A 14,927-nucleotide genomic window follows, 5' to 3' on the forward strand; every position below is an offset into this window, starting at 1 on the left:
ATGTTTTCATGTTCTTAATGTTTTTACGTAAAAAAAATACTTGTATATTTGCTTTAAACCAATTAAAGACGTTAACATAACGTAAAAGTATATTACAAGATTATAACAACATAATAACGTATTATACAAAATCGTATTTTTTAAATACATAAAAAAAAATTATTTTACGTAAAATAAATACGTAAAAAAACATATAGACTAGCTGTAAAAATTCATTTTTTTTCAATACGTAAAAGTACAATTTGTTTTATTAAAAGAAATTATGTAAAAAAATTGTAATTTATTTTTTTATTTATCTTTTTTTGATATTTTACATAACATAATTTATTTTTCGGAACTATAAATCAAGTTTGGATGCAACTTAGTGGTATAAGGTTTAGACTGATTTGGGAGAATGGGAGGAGGTCCCAAGTTTGAATCCTCCTCCCCATGTAAGGATCGTAGGATTCTTACTCTTTAAGTTATTTTTAGACGAATTACAAAAATAGTCCCTGTGGTTTACTAAATGTCACAAATTCAGTCCCTTTATACTTGAAAAGACGAAAATATCCTTACAGATTGAGCACGTAACGTCTGAATAATAATTGCGTTAGTAAAAAGGGTCATCTGTGCAAGTTTTGCAAACCACAATGACCATTTACATCAAAAAAAAATTAACAGGGACTGACTTTGTGACTTTTGACAAACCACGGAAACCATTTTTATAATTTTGTCTAAATTATGATATAAAGATTTCATTCACAAAAACTATATAAACATGTATTTTATTTATTTATTTAAAGATAAATATCAAATAATAAAGAGTTGAAGACACTAGATGGGTATCAGCGCGATCATGTATTTTTAGACTTACCATACTCGTTTCATTTTTATTCTTTCGAGTGTTGTATTTTTAAAACATCATGTTTTTTTGAGCTGTCATAATTATACAAAAACAGCCATTTCTTTAGCCCAAAATACACCCTTTTTTGAGCCCAAAAAGCATCATCAATTCATCATAATAAAAATAAAAAATTAATACACCAACAAGCAAAAAATGTTAATATAAAAAAACATCAAAGAGGTGACACACCATTAGAATTTAGAATGCCAAGAAATCATTAATGAAAAAAACCAATTTGAGATGTTACAATAATCGTCACATAAATCGTGATTCTTAAACAACTTTCAAAAACACCCCAAGAAATGACCAAAATACCCTTGTGCCCATTCAACGCATTTTATATTGTTGGGTTTTTGAGACATTGCAACGACGTCCATTTAACGAGTACTTGAGAGTGATGTCAACATCTCTCGGGTTTTTCTTGTTTTGTGTGACTGTCATTGTCCCAACAACAAACTCTCCTTGACAAATAGTCAACACATCTTCAAGATATAAAACCGTTTGTTTCCAATGTGTGTTTCTTGACCTTGGCCCTAATTTTTACATAAAACAATGCCAACAATAATTAAAAATTAAAAAATTAAAAATTAGATGTTTCTTTTTTCCATCAAGTCATGTATGGGTAAAGTGGCTAAATGAGTAATGATGCTTGTCTCGATAAAGCGATGTATACATAAAGTATGTTAAATGACCATTTTACCCTTGCATTCCAAAAAACAAATTTCACAATATTCATTAATTTTTATAGTCAGTTGGGAGGAAAAACAGAGCAAATAGGTAAAAGGTTGGTGTATGGATAAAGTGGCTAAATGAGTAATGATGTTGTCTGGATAGAGTGTTGTATACATAAAGTCTGTTAAATGACCATTTTACCCTTATATTCCAAAAAACAAAGTTTCTCAATATTTATCAGTTTTAATGTGGGAGGAAAAAAGGGCAAATAGGTAAAAGGTTTGTGTATGGATAAAGTGGCTAAATGAGTAATGATGTTTGTCTGGATAAAGTGTTGCATACATAAAGTCTGTTAAATGACCATTTTACCCTTACAATTCAAAAAACAAATTTCACAATATTCATCACTTTTAGCGTTAATTGGGAGGGAAAAAAAAGGTAGATAGGTAAAAGGTTGGCGTATTGATAAAGTGGCTAAATGAGTAATGATGTTTGTCTAGATAAAGTATGTTAAATGACCATTTTACCCTTACATTCCAAAAAACAAATTTCACAATATTCATCAGTTTTAAAGTTAGTTGGGAAGAAAAAAAGGGTAAAAATGTAAAAGGATGGTGTATGAATACATTAAACCAAGTTTTATTGGGTTATGAAATGAATGTGACAAAAGTTTCTATTTTTGTCCTTTCACCCAAAAAGGTGGGATGAGGACTCGCTCTCAATCTTTGTTTGTGCAAAAGACGAGAATGCCCTTGTCCTCATTGTCAAAAATATCCATAGAAAGCTTGTTTGTGGAAAAGACCTAGTAGGGGTATTTTAGGTATTTGACTAATAGTCAATCACTAACCTGTTGAGAAGCCTGTCATTTTGTGACACACGCTAAAGGAGACATCAAAGTATGCCACAAGGGCATGAATGTAATCATCGCGTTCAGCCACAAGCTTGAAAGGAGCTGTAAATGATGCATCCCCTGATGTCATTTTGGAAATGTTCATTGTCTGTATAAATAATTTATATCATTTGTCAGAAAACAAAAAAATTAAAAAATTGACAGAAGTGGAAGTGTAAAGGGTATATATGTCTCACCTTGAGTAACTGAGAATTTGTAACAATTTGATTTTGGTCAACTGTGTCAACAAGAGGTTCCATCATTGACTGCTTTCTGATACAACTCATGTCGAATCCATATACATTGTTCCAAACTGTTGCCATAAAAAAACAAATTTAGTTTTAGTTTGGACTGAATGATGGTAAATGACCATTTTACCCTTTTGACTAAAAATGATAGTATCTTACTATCTTACATTCAATCTTGTCTTCTTTGTACTCTGCATCCTCGATTGCTGTGAGATGGAGAGATGCATTATCAGGTAGCACAATTCCATTCTTAACCTGTCAAGGACAAACAGAGAAGTTAAAGAAGGGCAAAAAAGGAATTTCACATGCGAGTGTGGTTACATGATTCTACAAAATCCAAGAGGAAGATGCAACTTACAAGCCATTTATCACGAGCATACAAAACTGTATTTAACATGTTCTCATATAACAAAAAGTACCCCATCCATTCTGAAATTATAATATCCACTTGAGGGACAGGAAGGTCAATTTCTTCAACTTTACCCTTTAAAACAGTTATAACTGTGATATTAAAACAGAAAGAAGATGAATCAGTTTGACTAGTCAACCCAAGATTTTAAAAAATGTAAGATCTTGACATATTACCATCTGAAAAACCATTTGCTTTAACAATCTCTTTTGCCATGTCAGCCATTTGTGAGCACTCAATCTGGAAACAAGTAGTGTGATTGATATATTAGAAAAAACAAATAACATTTGAATGTTAATATGGATTATATGACAGAAAACAGAATACTTACAGCATAAACATGCTTTGCTCCAGCTTTTGCACAGAAGAGGGAGAGTATTCCTGTTCCAGCTCCAACATCAAGAACAATCTTGTCCTTGAATAAAAACTTGTTCTTGTAAATAACATTCTGGTAAGTCTTGGTTCTCACCACATCCTTCAGCATTTCCTCATGAATACCTGCAACCACAAAGCAAAGAAAGAGATTTGTCATAAAATGTTATGGAATCAACCAGATAAAAGGCTAAAAATACTTAGTTCTTTGTTATAGCATGAGGTCATCAACCTACTTTTAAACTGACAGAGCTAGAGCATGATATGTTTCTTATCCCAAGTTTAGAACTAATTACTCGGCAATCGGCATAGGATTGAATACGCTAAAACAAAGTCTAAAAAACTAACCAAATTGTACGTTTTCCTTTCGCTGTTATATGTAAAATCATAGACAAAAACAAAAACAGAAGTAAGAGAATTAACTATCAGTTATTTACCGAAATGGGAGTATGAATCGAAGTAATAATCAGCGCTGGTCTTATCGCCACCAGCCACAGAAGCATCCTCGGGCTCGCACATGGCGGAGTCCTCCTCCAAGTTGGAGCTGGCGGTGGCTGCTTCTTCTAAGGTTTCATCTGCGTCTTCGTACGGAAATATGACCTTTGATGGAATGGCTTCGGTCATAGTTGAGTTTCGAGTGTCTGGCTGTCTGCGTTCCGCTCTGGATTGATAGCTCTTTAGAGCTCTTTTTTAGGGTTTTAGGGTAAAGAGGGGCTGAGGAAAAGAGAGCTCGGTTTTAGGGTTTATGGAGCTCGCTGTTTTTGTGTGCAATTCATCCACTTGTTTCAATTTATGGCTTTTAAAATTAAAAGATAATGACTAAAAGATAATTGTTCGGGGACTTGCATCGACATGACTTTGGTGTGCGATGTAGCGGTGTTTACTTAATTTGGGATATGCGTTTTAAAAGTAAGAGAACATCACTAAATAAATAAAAATCGTATATACTCTTATCGTCAAAATATTAGATTTATTCGAACTTATTTTAAAATATCATACTTACTTTTCTTTAAAATTATTATCATTGGGAAAAAACCTATAAGCACCACCTTTGGATGTATATCACACCCCCTTCAACTTGAAATCAACCGGTAATAGAAACATGATCAATCTTTGTTTATAAGCCGCAATAACAAGCAATTTCACTCTTTCTTCACAACTCCCTTTCCATCTTCCTTCTTTCAATCGGCTATATATGCACCTGTAGTAGATAGTTTCAGTTTTTGGTTTATTACAACTGATTGCTTGGTTTTTCGATCAATTAACAGTTGATATGTGAATTACTTCAACTATAAGAGTTATAAAAAATCTAGAATGCGTGTTTTTCAAAGTGAGGTATATGCATACATGTAGCACGCATACATGTACATTGTTACACATACATGTATAATCAATTAGTTGGTTTCTATGTCTTGGTCCTAAAATTGTAACGTTCCAGAAATTCAAGCCAAATTTTTTCATTTAAAGTTAGAAGTAAACATTTCCGAAGTGCTTTCATACCAAGATTAAGTGATAAATTGTTTCAAAACATCATCTTGCCATAGTACCAAAATATATCAGATCATCATAACATAACAGTGAATGTCTATAATAAATAACTGGTGATGTGTATGACCTACAGTCAAGCTAGAGTTTTCCCTCGATCAGAGGAACTACTTGAAAAACATTAAATCAACAACTATAAGCATAAAGCTTAGTAAGTTCCCCAAAATACCACATACCACAATATACAAACAACACATACAAACAAGGCCCTCGACTCCAATGTCAACCCACCCGATCAGCAGCTCTCGGCTTCCATATCGATCCACCATCAACCATGAGTATCTAGACTCTCAACTTCAGAGTTAATCTACCATCAACCACTCAATATAATATGTTAACATATCATACAATCAAGTAGTCAAACCAATCAACATGCAAAAGACTATATTAGCCTACTTGCCTAATCAGCACACTATAATACCTCTACACCTAACATACATATGATATATATTGTAACATATAGTATAGTAAGATCTCACCTAAATTGAAAACTAACGAGATCTCACCTAAACTAAAAACTAAAGAAACGCAGCTACACGCTCGAACATGCAAGAATCAATCTCATGAACCACCTGGATAACAAACAAAGGTCAAACCTTGGGCTACAACTTAAATTCATCAAGATTAACCATAAGTCAAAGGTCAATGGAATGGCCACTGTTAGGTGCATAAATTGCACCTTGTTATAGGTCTACAATGACATTGTATTTTGGTATAACTTTGCATGCATTTTGCATTTTCGGGACATTTTTTAGGATCAATCTACTTTTCACCATTTTTGTGGATGTTTCAGGGGCATTTGAGGATTTGGGCATGCTTAGGATGTTCGAGGGAAGCTTTATGCAAAATTTCAGAAGAATCAGAGCAAGATTGAAGAAAACGAGAAAAATGGAAAAGAAGGCTTATTCATGGGATTCCACGGTCGTGGAATGCAACGCCTATACCATTCCACGGCCGTGGAATGGAGATTTCAGCATTTCAGTATTTTGTTATTCCCAGGGCGTGGAATCATTCTGAGGGCGTAGAATCGTTGACGACAGTTTTATGTAATGTTCCAACTTCCATTTTAAAGAGGTTTTCTAGCCATTTGAAACACAACTTCGACCAAGAGCAAGCAAGGAGAGATTTTCACATATTTTACCATCATTTAGCACATTGGAAACTTTTAGATTTCGAATTTGTAAGTTTGTTTGAAGATTAAACTTGTTGAATTTGTGTTTTGATTTAGTCATGTGTGGCTAACTTTTCCTTTCATTTCCGGTTCTAGACCCTTAAATACTTGTTATTAGATTATGATGTGAACTTAATTTCATTTTTCTATCTAGTAATCTTTGGTGTGGTCTTTATTATATGTTTGATTTGCACTTTATTCACTTGATCAATGAATCTAGGGTTCATATCATTTTTGTTAGTCAATTTGTGAAATTCGTATATGTTTTATGATTTGATGTTGGTAACAAACACTTAATTCGTTTCAATGGAATCAAAATTAGTGTAATCAAATATTAATTGTTCATACTCCCGAGCATATGAGGAATATTGAACATTGTTGGTAACAATTGCATGAACTTAAAGTCTTTTAGTGATTTAATCTAGGAGTTTGTTTTGATTTTATCAACTAAATGAAGTTTTACTTAAAGAGCATATTTTGAGTAAAACATTGTTGTCAGTTTGAAGATATTAGAACTTATTAATATCTTAATTACTAACCTAGATTAAACATAAATGTATTATATCTTTCAACATAGTGTTTGAATATGATTTGAAAACGGAAATGTCTTTTAATTCCTAAATTTTAATCTATATTTTGCTTATTTATAAAGTTTAATTTCATGTTAACAACCCCCCCCCTTACTTTATAAATTGGTAATAAATTTGTGTGAGAACATGGTCAAACATTAAGTCTCGTATCCTAGTGGACCGACCCTGCTTACTCTATATTATCTTTAGTATTTAGTGTCAGTGACTTGTGTTAAATTGTTATTACTTGTATCCCTTTATTTGTTGGTTTGAAATGCCAAACAAATTGGCGTCGTTGATGGGATACGCTAGTACTAATTGTTTATGTCAAAATCTTTTCACACATGTACACCAATACCACTTGATTTGGAGATAGAGAAATTTGTGAAGCAAAGACAAAAACAAGCTAGACTTCTAAAGAAACAACAACAATCCAGAGCTTCTTCATCAAATCTTTCAACCACATCTTTGCCAACATCCAAGAATTTCACACCATCTTCACCTTCTACTGAATGTGAAGCTTCTATCCCGACTCCTACCATGGGAGACAACCATGGAGGCGATCACGATCCTCCAAATCCACCTCCCGAACAAAACATTCAGACAATAGGCAATCCAAGATGTTACCCAACAACCATTGTGTAACGCCCGCAGATTCGGGCTAGTCAATTTAGAGACAATAAGCGTCAAAAATTACTTTTTGATAGAGGATTATTTAGAATAAATAATATTAACTAAGATGTAGTATATTTCACAAGGTTTCCATACATATAAAGAACGCTGAAATCCGAGTTATAACGAAGAAGTTATGACCTGTCGAAGTTTCGCAACAAAAACCGGCACGACACCGAGAATCGTAAAAAGTGAGTTTACGATAAAGTACTTTTTAGCCTTAGGAGTCTAAACGAAAGTTGTAGAGTACGTCTCCACCTACGTGTGGATATAAAGAACGTCAAAAACGGAGCTCGTATGCAAAAGTTATGACCTTTCGAAGATGCAGCTGTCTGAGAGCACAAAAACCCTAATTTGACTGAGCTCACGATGTGAGCACTAACTATCACGACGTGAGGAGTCTAAACGCCACTTTTCAAGGCTAGAATGGAGATGGCAAGTCTACAGAACGGGCTCACGACGTGAGGAGTCAAACGGACACTATGCAAGCCTAAAACGCAGGTGGCGAAGCGACGAGGTGACCAGGCATGGCTCACGACGTGAGCAATGAATTCTCACCACGTGAGAGGCCAAAAATCAGCCTATAAATAGCCATTTTGACCTCAACCATTCTTACACCTAAAATTCTTTCCTTTCTCTCGTTTGCTGAAGCCGTTTTCGCTTCCCAAGCCCGACGATCACGAACCGCTGACCGTTTCTAGATAGATTCTATTAAAGCACGCTACAAGTGAGCGCATATTACTTTCATCTTACACATAGATATGAAGTATTTTATATAAATTACGTGTTATGTGTGCATATTGTCTGAATACTTGCTGTCTATGCTGGATGAAAGGTTTTATACATGTTTTAAATGATGTAAACTGTATATGTATTTTATATCTACAAAATATGTTGGGTAAAACATTGGTAGATGAATGATGAGGTATGAAAGCTTATATAGAGGAACGTTGGTGACTATGGACTTAGTGTCTGTTGTAAAAACCATGGCGACTATGTAGACTTAGTGCCTAAACTCTGGCGACTATGCAGACTTAGTGCCTGTTGTATAAACCGTGGCGATGATGGACTTCGTGCTGATTCCTTAGGATAATCCTTAGGAATGAATGAACGAGGAATAGTTGATTCTTAGGGAAGGTCCTTAAGAGTAAAGAAGATAATGGGGATAGGTAATTGGGTTGATTGTTTGATGTTTACACATAATAATTATATTATTGTAGGTTGAAAACCCTATGTACTCACCAGGTTTCCCAACCTGACCCACTCAGTTTATTTGTATCACAAGTGTCGATATGAAGTTACATTACACTGAGAGATTAAAAGGAGATGTAAATCACTAGTATAAATGAATGTAAGTTCTTTTTATGCTTATGTTTCAGTATTGACGATGACATCCCAAAGTTTTAATATGAACAAAATACATTTCTTCGGAAATGCTTTGATAATATATTTATCATGTTTTTCTGGGAACAAATTCCGCAACATATTTCTTTAAGAGATACTATGATTTTCAAAATAAAGCATAAACAAATCGGTCTTTTCTAGCCGTGAAAATGGGGATGTCACACATTGTGCATCAATTATCCCGCATCAATAAACTTTGAGCTCAAATCTAGACTCATCCATTTGTTTCCTTCATTCTGCGGTCTTGAGAATGAAGATCCACACAAATTCCTTAAGGAATTTCATGTTTTTTTGTGTGGGATTGAAACCACATGAGGTCATTGATGATTAAATAAAGCTAAGGGCATTCCCTTTTGCTTTACAAGATTAAGCCAAGGAGTTGTTATATGACTTGCCACCGGGGTTAGTCACAACATGGAATGAGTTAGCAAGGATGTTTTTGGACAAGTATTTTCCATAAATGAGAGCTTCAGCCTTACACATGGAAATTATTGGTATCAAACAACAGTAAAGAGAAGCTTTGCACACTTATTGGGAGCGGTTCAAGAAGTTGTGTTCAAGATGCCCAAAACATGAAATTCAGAGTACTAATTGCTGCAATATTTTTGTGAAGGGATTTCATCTTGGGATAGAAGATTGCTCAATGCATCAAGTGGTGGATCAATAGTGGATAAAACTCCAACAGAAATCAGAGCTCTCATCAAGAACATGGCAGAATTTGGAGAATTTGGTCGAGTCAACGAATATACCATCTTGATTAATGAGATTCCCTATAAATTGGACCTCTCTTAACCAAAACTCACACTTGGAGAATTTGGCACAAAGCATTTCCCTTCTCAGAACCTCAAGTATATCCCTCAAATGCTTATCATGCTGCTCCCTAGTCTTAAGATGACTAAGATATCATCAATAAATGCAATCACAGAACGATCGAGCATATGTATCCACACATAGTTCATCAGGTCCATGAATGGTGCGGGTGCATTATTGAGCCCTGAAGGTATCACCACAAACTCATAACGACCATATCGAGTCCTGAAGGTCGTCTTTGATACACCATCCTCTCTCACTCACATTTGATTATACCTTGACCGCATATCAATCTTGGAAAACCAAGATGCACCATAAAGTTGGTTAAACAAATCGTCGATCCTCGGTAAGGGATAACAATTCTTTACCGTGAGCTTATTAAGCTCTATGTAGTCAGTAAACACCTTGTACAAACCATCCTTGTTCTCGACGAACAAAATTGGTGCTCTCCAATGCGAACTGCTCGATCAAATGAACCCCATTTTCCAACAGTTGCTAAAGCTAAGAGGGTAACTCTTGCATCTTTGGCAGTGCAAGGCGATATAGTGCCTTGGCTATCGCAATCGTGCCCGAAATTAAGTCAATCATGAACTTAACCCACCTCTCCAGAGGCACACTCAACAAATCCTCGAGAAACTCCTGAACCACTAACACATCGGAAATGATATTCCTCTCTTCTCGAGTATCCACTACATAAACTAAGTACCTCGTGTATCCATGCTGCAAAATATCTCCTTGCCCTTGCAGCGGTGCAAAACATTGATCTACCTCTGACACCTTCGTTCTAAATAGTTAGCCCTCCCCTACTTGGAGTTCGAGCTCACACCAATTGCTACTCATAATCAATTAGAACCCCAAACCGGCTCAACCAATTTGTACCAACCAATATACTTATCCCACCCATAGGAATGGGTATGAGATCAATCGGAAATTGAACATTGTAGATCTCAAAAACGCAATCACGGTAGACTCTCGACGCACTAACCTTCCGATCATCGACTATCTCAACCACAAGAGGGTGGGCTAACTCTTGAATCAACAATACTAAGGCATACATGACATTGACTAAGAACGTCCCGGTCACGACGTCCGGCCCCGCTCTGGCCTCCTTAGTTGCAAAATGGAAAGCTGACCATTGGCCCTCAAGACCTCCGCTTTGCCCTAACGACCATCTGTAATCCTTAGAGTCGCAGACGTTGGAGCTTGCACTGTACCCTTTGCAAGCAATGAACAATCTACCCTCAGATGACCAAACTAATCCAAAAAATTCAAATAACTTATAAAGTTTTAACTTTTGATTTTATATAATTTCACACCACTAAAGATAAAAACTATTTTTATATAATATAAATATAATTTATAGCTTATGTTACATGCATAGCTTTTGCAAAAAAAAAAAAAAAAGCATTAACTTTTATTTTTTATTTTTACATATCATAAACAAAATTGAAAAACCATTTGATGTGAAAACGAGCTTAAAATCACCTCCACAGCTCACACACATCTCACCTTAGTCCAAAAGCTTCTATCTTGTTGGAGCAAAAAATTCCGATCGGCGAGAGAAGCAAAAGCCCCTGATCGGCTTCACTCCCACCAATTCAGAGTGTGAAGGTAATTTTCTTGTTCGTCATCTCACATGCTATCACGCTTATCCTTAACCCCTTTCGTATTTGCGTCGTTTGCGGAGTTTTTGATTCAAATTGCTTCGATCTTTTTCGACATGTTAGATTTTCATTCTACTTACTATTACGATTCTTAAATGTATGAACTTCATCCATATCTTGTTCGTTTTCTCAGCTGATTTTGTTGGCGGCTTATTGCTTCCGAATTAGGGTTTTAGTCGTAGTCAAATTTAATCGCGGGGTCTCAAACTCAATTTGTATTTTTTTGCTAGATTGAACGATATGAACAGAATGTACAACCTACTACGTAATGGATTCAACTAAACATAGATTTTAGCTTACAACAAACCATACTATATAAATTATGCATCTGATATGTAGAATTTGCTTCTATGTAGGGTTTCGTTGAATCTGTAATAAAAAATTTAAAAAAAATTCAATTTTGACAGCTTAATAATCTGTGATCTCATATTTCATCTATGTATTACTTATTTCTTGGTGCATTAGAAAGTTCAATTTCATTCATCAGATGATTAGTATGATTGTTATTCATGTATGGATCCTCAATTCGCTGATAAGTGTGTGAGATTACAGATAGAATGGCATCAAAACTGAAGCAATTGCAATCAAAAGCATGTCAAGCTTCACAGTTCTTGTCTAAACATGGAACCACTTACTACAAGCAAATGTTGGAGCAGAACAAACAATATATTCAGGAGCCTGCAACTGTTGAGAAATGCAATGAGTTGTCCAAACAGTTGCTCTACACTCGTCTTGCCAGGTTAACTTTCTTGACCTTGTGTTAAATTACGAAACTACCCTCCAAAACTTTCACTTAACTTTCATTTTTGTTCAATTCTTGAATCTTTTTGTTCCATTTTTTTTAAAAAAAAAGTTATGAGTTGAGTTTTAGTGATGATGTGTTATGACTTGTTGCTGATGTGGACAGTGGACCTATGACGTGTCAGAGTTTTTGAAACAATGTCATTAAACCTGCCACGTCATAAATCCACATCAACAACAACAATAAGTCATCACCACACCATCACTAAAAGTAACAAAAAAGAATTACAAAAACTTCATAAAAATGGAACAAAAAGATACAAAGTTTCAGTTTTGTGTTTTGGCAGGTTTGGTCCCTGTGTAGAAAATAAATACAAAAACTGTCTATAATTTACAGAAAAGGTCCCTGTGCAGATTTTTTTTACAGAAACGGTCCATATGTTTAAAACTTTCATATGTTGGCAAGTTTAGTCCCTGTGTAGAAAATAAATTACAAAACTCTCCCTGTAATTTACAGAAAACATCCCCGTACATATTTTTTTTACAGAAGCGGTCCACATGTTTAAAAAAATTACAAAAATAGTCCCTACATAATAGAAAATGTACATATGACTATATGAGACTTGGAATGGAATACACATTTTCCTTGTTTAAATTACTAATGTAGGTAGAATACTATACACACTTGCAATTCAAAGTTTTGGTTCAAACTTCCAAGTGTGGAAAATTACCAAACTACCCTCGAAAATCCTCAAATATCTATTTCGTCCATGTTATTTGCAGTCTTCCATCGCGTAATGAAGCATTCTGGAAAGAACTTGAGCACGTGAAGACTTTATGGAAAAACAAACAAGAATTGCATGTGGAGCAAGCGGGAATTGCAGCTTTGTTTGGGCTCGAATGCTTTGCATGGTTTTGTGCTGGTGAGATTGTTGGAAGGGGGTTCACATTCACCGGTTACTATGTCTAAGTTTTATTTGTTGGAAAATTTTTGAGGGTGAGATAGGATGCATGAAAAATGCAGTTGCAATTTGCATCAATTAATAATTTGCATATTTGGAATTCATGATAATATGTGTAATGACTTATAAGATTTGATTGTTTTTTTGTTTTGCTAATTTAATCTCATCCGTTGGGTTTTGTAGAAAGATAAGCTATGAGAGTTTAGTTTAAGAAATATTTTGGAGAAATTATACGATTTGTCTTTGGTTCAAGTGATGAATTGCATGTTTAGTTTCTATTTTGAAAAATTAACTCAGAGCGTCCCGTGTATAAGTTTAAAAGTTGCAAGTTTGGTTTTTTGTAGACCTAAAATTATTGTTGTTTTTTTATTTCTTTTGATTTGTTTATTATTTTATAATTTAGAAAAATAAAAGCAGATTAAATGTGTTACGGGTGGTTTGAGTAAACAAAACATTATAGGGATGACTGAAGTTAATTTTTAAAAATAAGAACTAAATGTGCAATTTGACACACTTGAATTGGGAACAAATTGTATAATTTTTTGAATATTTTATTAGCATGAAAAGCTTTCTTTACATGTTAATTTAATTAAAAGTAGGCTTTAGAAACAATAATTAATCTAATACCCAATTAAGTGTATATTTTGGTAAAAGAAATCGATTATTAACACTAAAAATAAAAAGTTATAATTTCTAGGAATAGGAATGCAATTATGACAAACACAAAAACGAAAACAATAACACTTGACGAGGAATAATGCCGAGGCAATGACTCAATAACACATGATTTACGGTGCTTCACTTAATGAACATGATTAAGCTATATACACAACGAACCAAAGAGAGATTTTTACGGTGCTTCAGTTGTAGGATATGCAACTACATAATTTTATCTATAATCGTTTTCTTGTGCCTCGGATTACATACATTAATGAAAATTTCTTTAACATTGATTTGACCTAATTACTTAAGCTATATACACAACGAACCAAAGAGAGATTTTATTAATTCAGTTGGAGGGCACGCAACTACATATTTTTATCTATAATCGTTTTCTTGTGCCTGAGAATACATTAATGAAGATATATTTAACATTGATTTGACCTAATTACATACATTAATGAAGATATATTTAACATTGATTTGACCTAATTACTTCTGGACTTGAGCCCACATGCATAAGACATCACTGCCTTAAACTGACCTAATTTGGACAATGAAAGATCTTTATGTCCAAAAGTCATTATAAAATGCTATTTGTAATGATATATAATCCTATAGAGTCACACCTTATAGCAAGAAACTACTAATTGATTATTTATTAGAGTAATTTTGATTATTAATAAATATCAACACTTGTATTTAATTGGAGAATTATTATTTTATGAAAATAATATTTTACCTACATATTGGAAATTGTTGTTTCTAGGAAATAGTAACAAAAGAGAACAAAAACTAGTTATATTCATAAGGTACAAATATATATGTTGTGTACAAATTAAATGGACACTTTGAATAACCATTTAGTTCATATATAAATAGCTAGTTGGTATGGTTGAGTGCAAAACACTCTTGAACCATACTTATCCCATATGGTCGTAGGTATGCACGATGGGGGGTAAAAGTTGCTTGTTTGACTTGCATCTTACACCCCATGCATTCTTACACTAACCATATTTGCACATAATAAGGGATGGTCCTTTCTTACAAGTGTGGAAGTATTTAAACGGGAGTAAGAGACCAAAACTAGCTAGTTTTTGAACTCATATCTCCTCTCTGAAGAGCTGCCAATTTCATGGTTATGAAGGCCCTTTTCTCTCTCTTATTTTTTGCAATTTAGGGTATGAACTAAGTGTTTATAAGTTGTTTCTCTTTAAGGTTTATTTGGTATAAACTTTAAGGATCAAGAACAACTT

General features: G+C 34.2%; 2 protein-coding genes across 2 annotated transcripts; one reads left to right on the plus strand and one right to left on the minus strand.

Moving 5' to 3' along the window:
* Positions 1-1,074: 1,074 nt before the first annotated feature.
* Positions 1,075-4,267, minus strand: LOC145124983 (protein arginine N-methyltransferase 1.1-like). The gene is made up of 8 exons (XM_079060468.1): positions 3,911-4,267; positions 3,433-3,599; positions 3,278-3,341; positions 3,051-3,193; positions 2,860-2,947; positions 2,642-2,757; positions 2,403-2,553; positions 1,075-1,416 (listed from the first exon to the last, which is right to left on the minus strand). Exons 1-8 carry the CDS (start codon positions 4,095-4,097, stop codon positions 1,211-1,213), a joined length of 1,122 nt encoding a protein of 373 aa, XP_078916594.1. The 5' UTR covers positions 4,098-4,267; the 3' UTR covers positions 1,075-1,210.
* Positions 4,268-11,117: 6,850 nt separating this feature from the next.
* LOC145126645 (uncharacterized) lies at positions 11,118-13,167 on the plus strand. Its single transcript, XM_079061972.1, has 3 exons — positions 11,118-11,255; positions 11,861-12,047; positions 12,833-13,167. The coding sequence occupies exons 2-3, from the start codon at positions 11,866-11,868 to the stop codon at positions 13,017-13,019; spliced, it is 369 nt and encodes a 122-aa protein (XP_078918098.1). The 5' UTR covers positions 11,118-11,255; positions 11,861-11,865; the 3' UTR covers positions 13,020-13,167.
* Positions 13,168-14,927: the final 1,760 nt, after the last annotated feature.

This window comes from Lactuca virosa, chromosome 7 (assembly GCF_052849685.1).
Source record: "Lactuca virosa cultivar CGN04683 chromosome 7, Lactuca_virosa_CGN04683_v6, whole genome shotgun sequence".
NCBI lineage: Eukaryota > Viridiplantae > Streptophyta > Magnoliopsida > Asterales > Asteraceae > Lactuca > Lactuca virosa.

Bases quoted from the DNA above. Each gene is read 5' to 3' on its own strand.
- LOC145124983 (XM_079060468.1), bottom strand. From the start codon at position 4,097: ATGACCGAAGCCATTCCATCAAAGGTCATATTTCCGTACGAAGACGCA. The intron at 2,758-2,859 runs GTAAGATAGTAA...TTATGGCAACAG, and splicing joins CAAAGAAGACAAGATTGAAT to TTTGGAACAATGTATATGGA. The intron at 1,417-2,402 runs GTTAGTGATTGA...TGTAAAAATTAG, and splicing joins AATGACAGGCTTCTCAACAG to GGCCAAGGTCAAGAAACACA.
- LOC145126645 (XM_079061972.1), top strand. From the start codon at position 11,866: ATGGCATCAAAACTGAAGCAATTGCAATCAAAAGCATGTCAAGCTTCA. The intron at 12,048-12,832 runs GTTAACTTTCTT...TGTTATTTGCAG, and splicing joins CTCTACACTCGTCTTGCCAG to TCTTCCATCGCGTAATGAAG.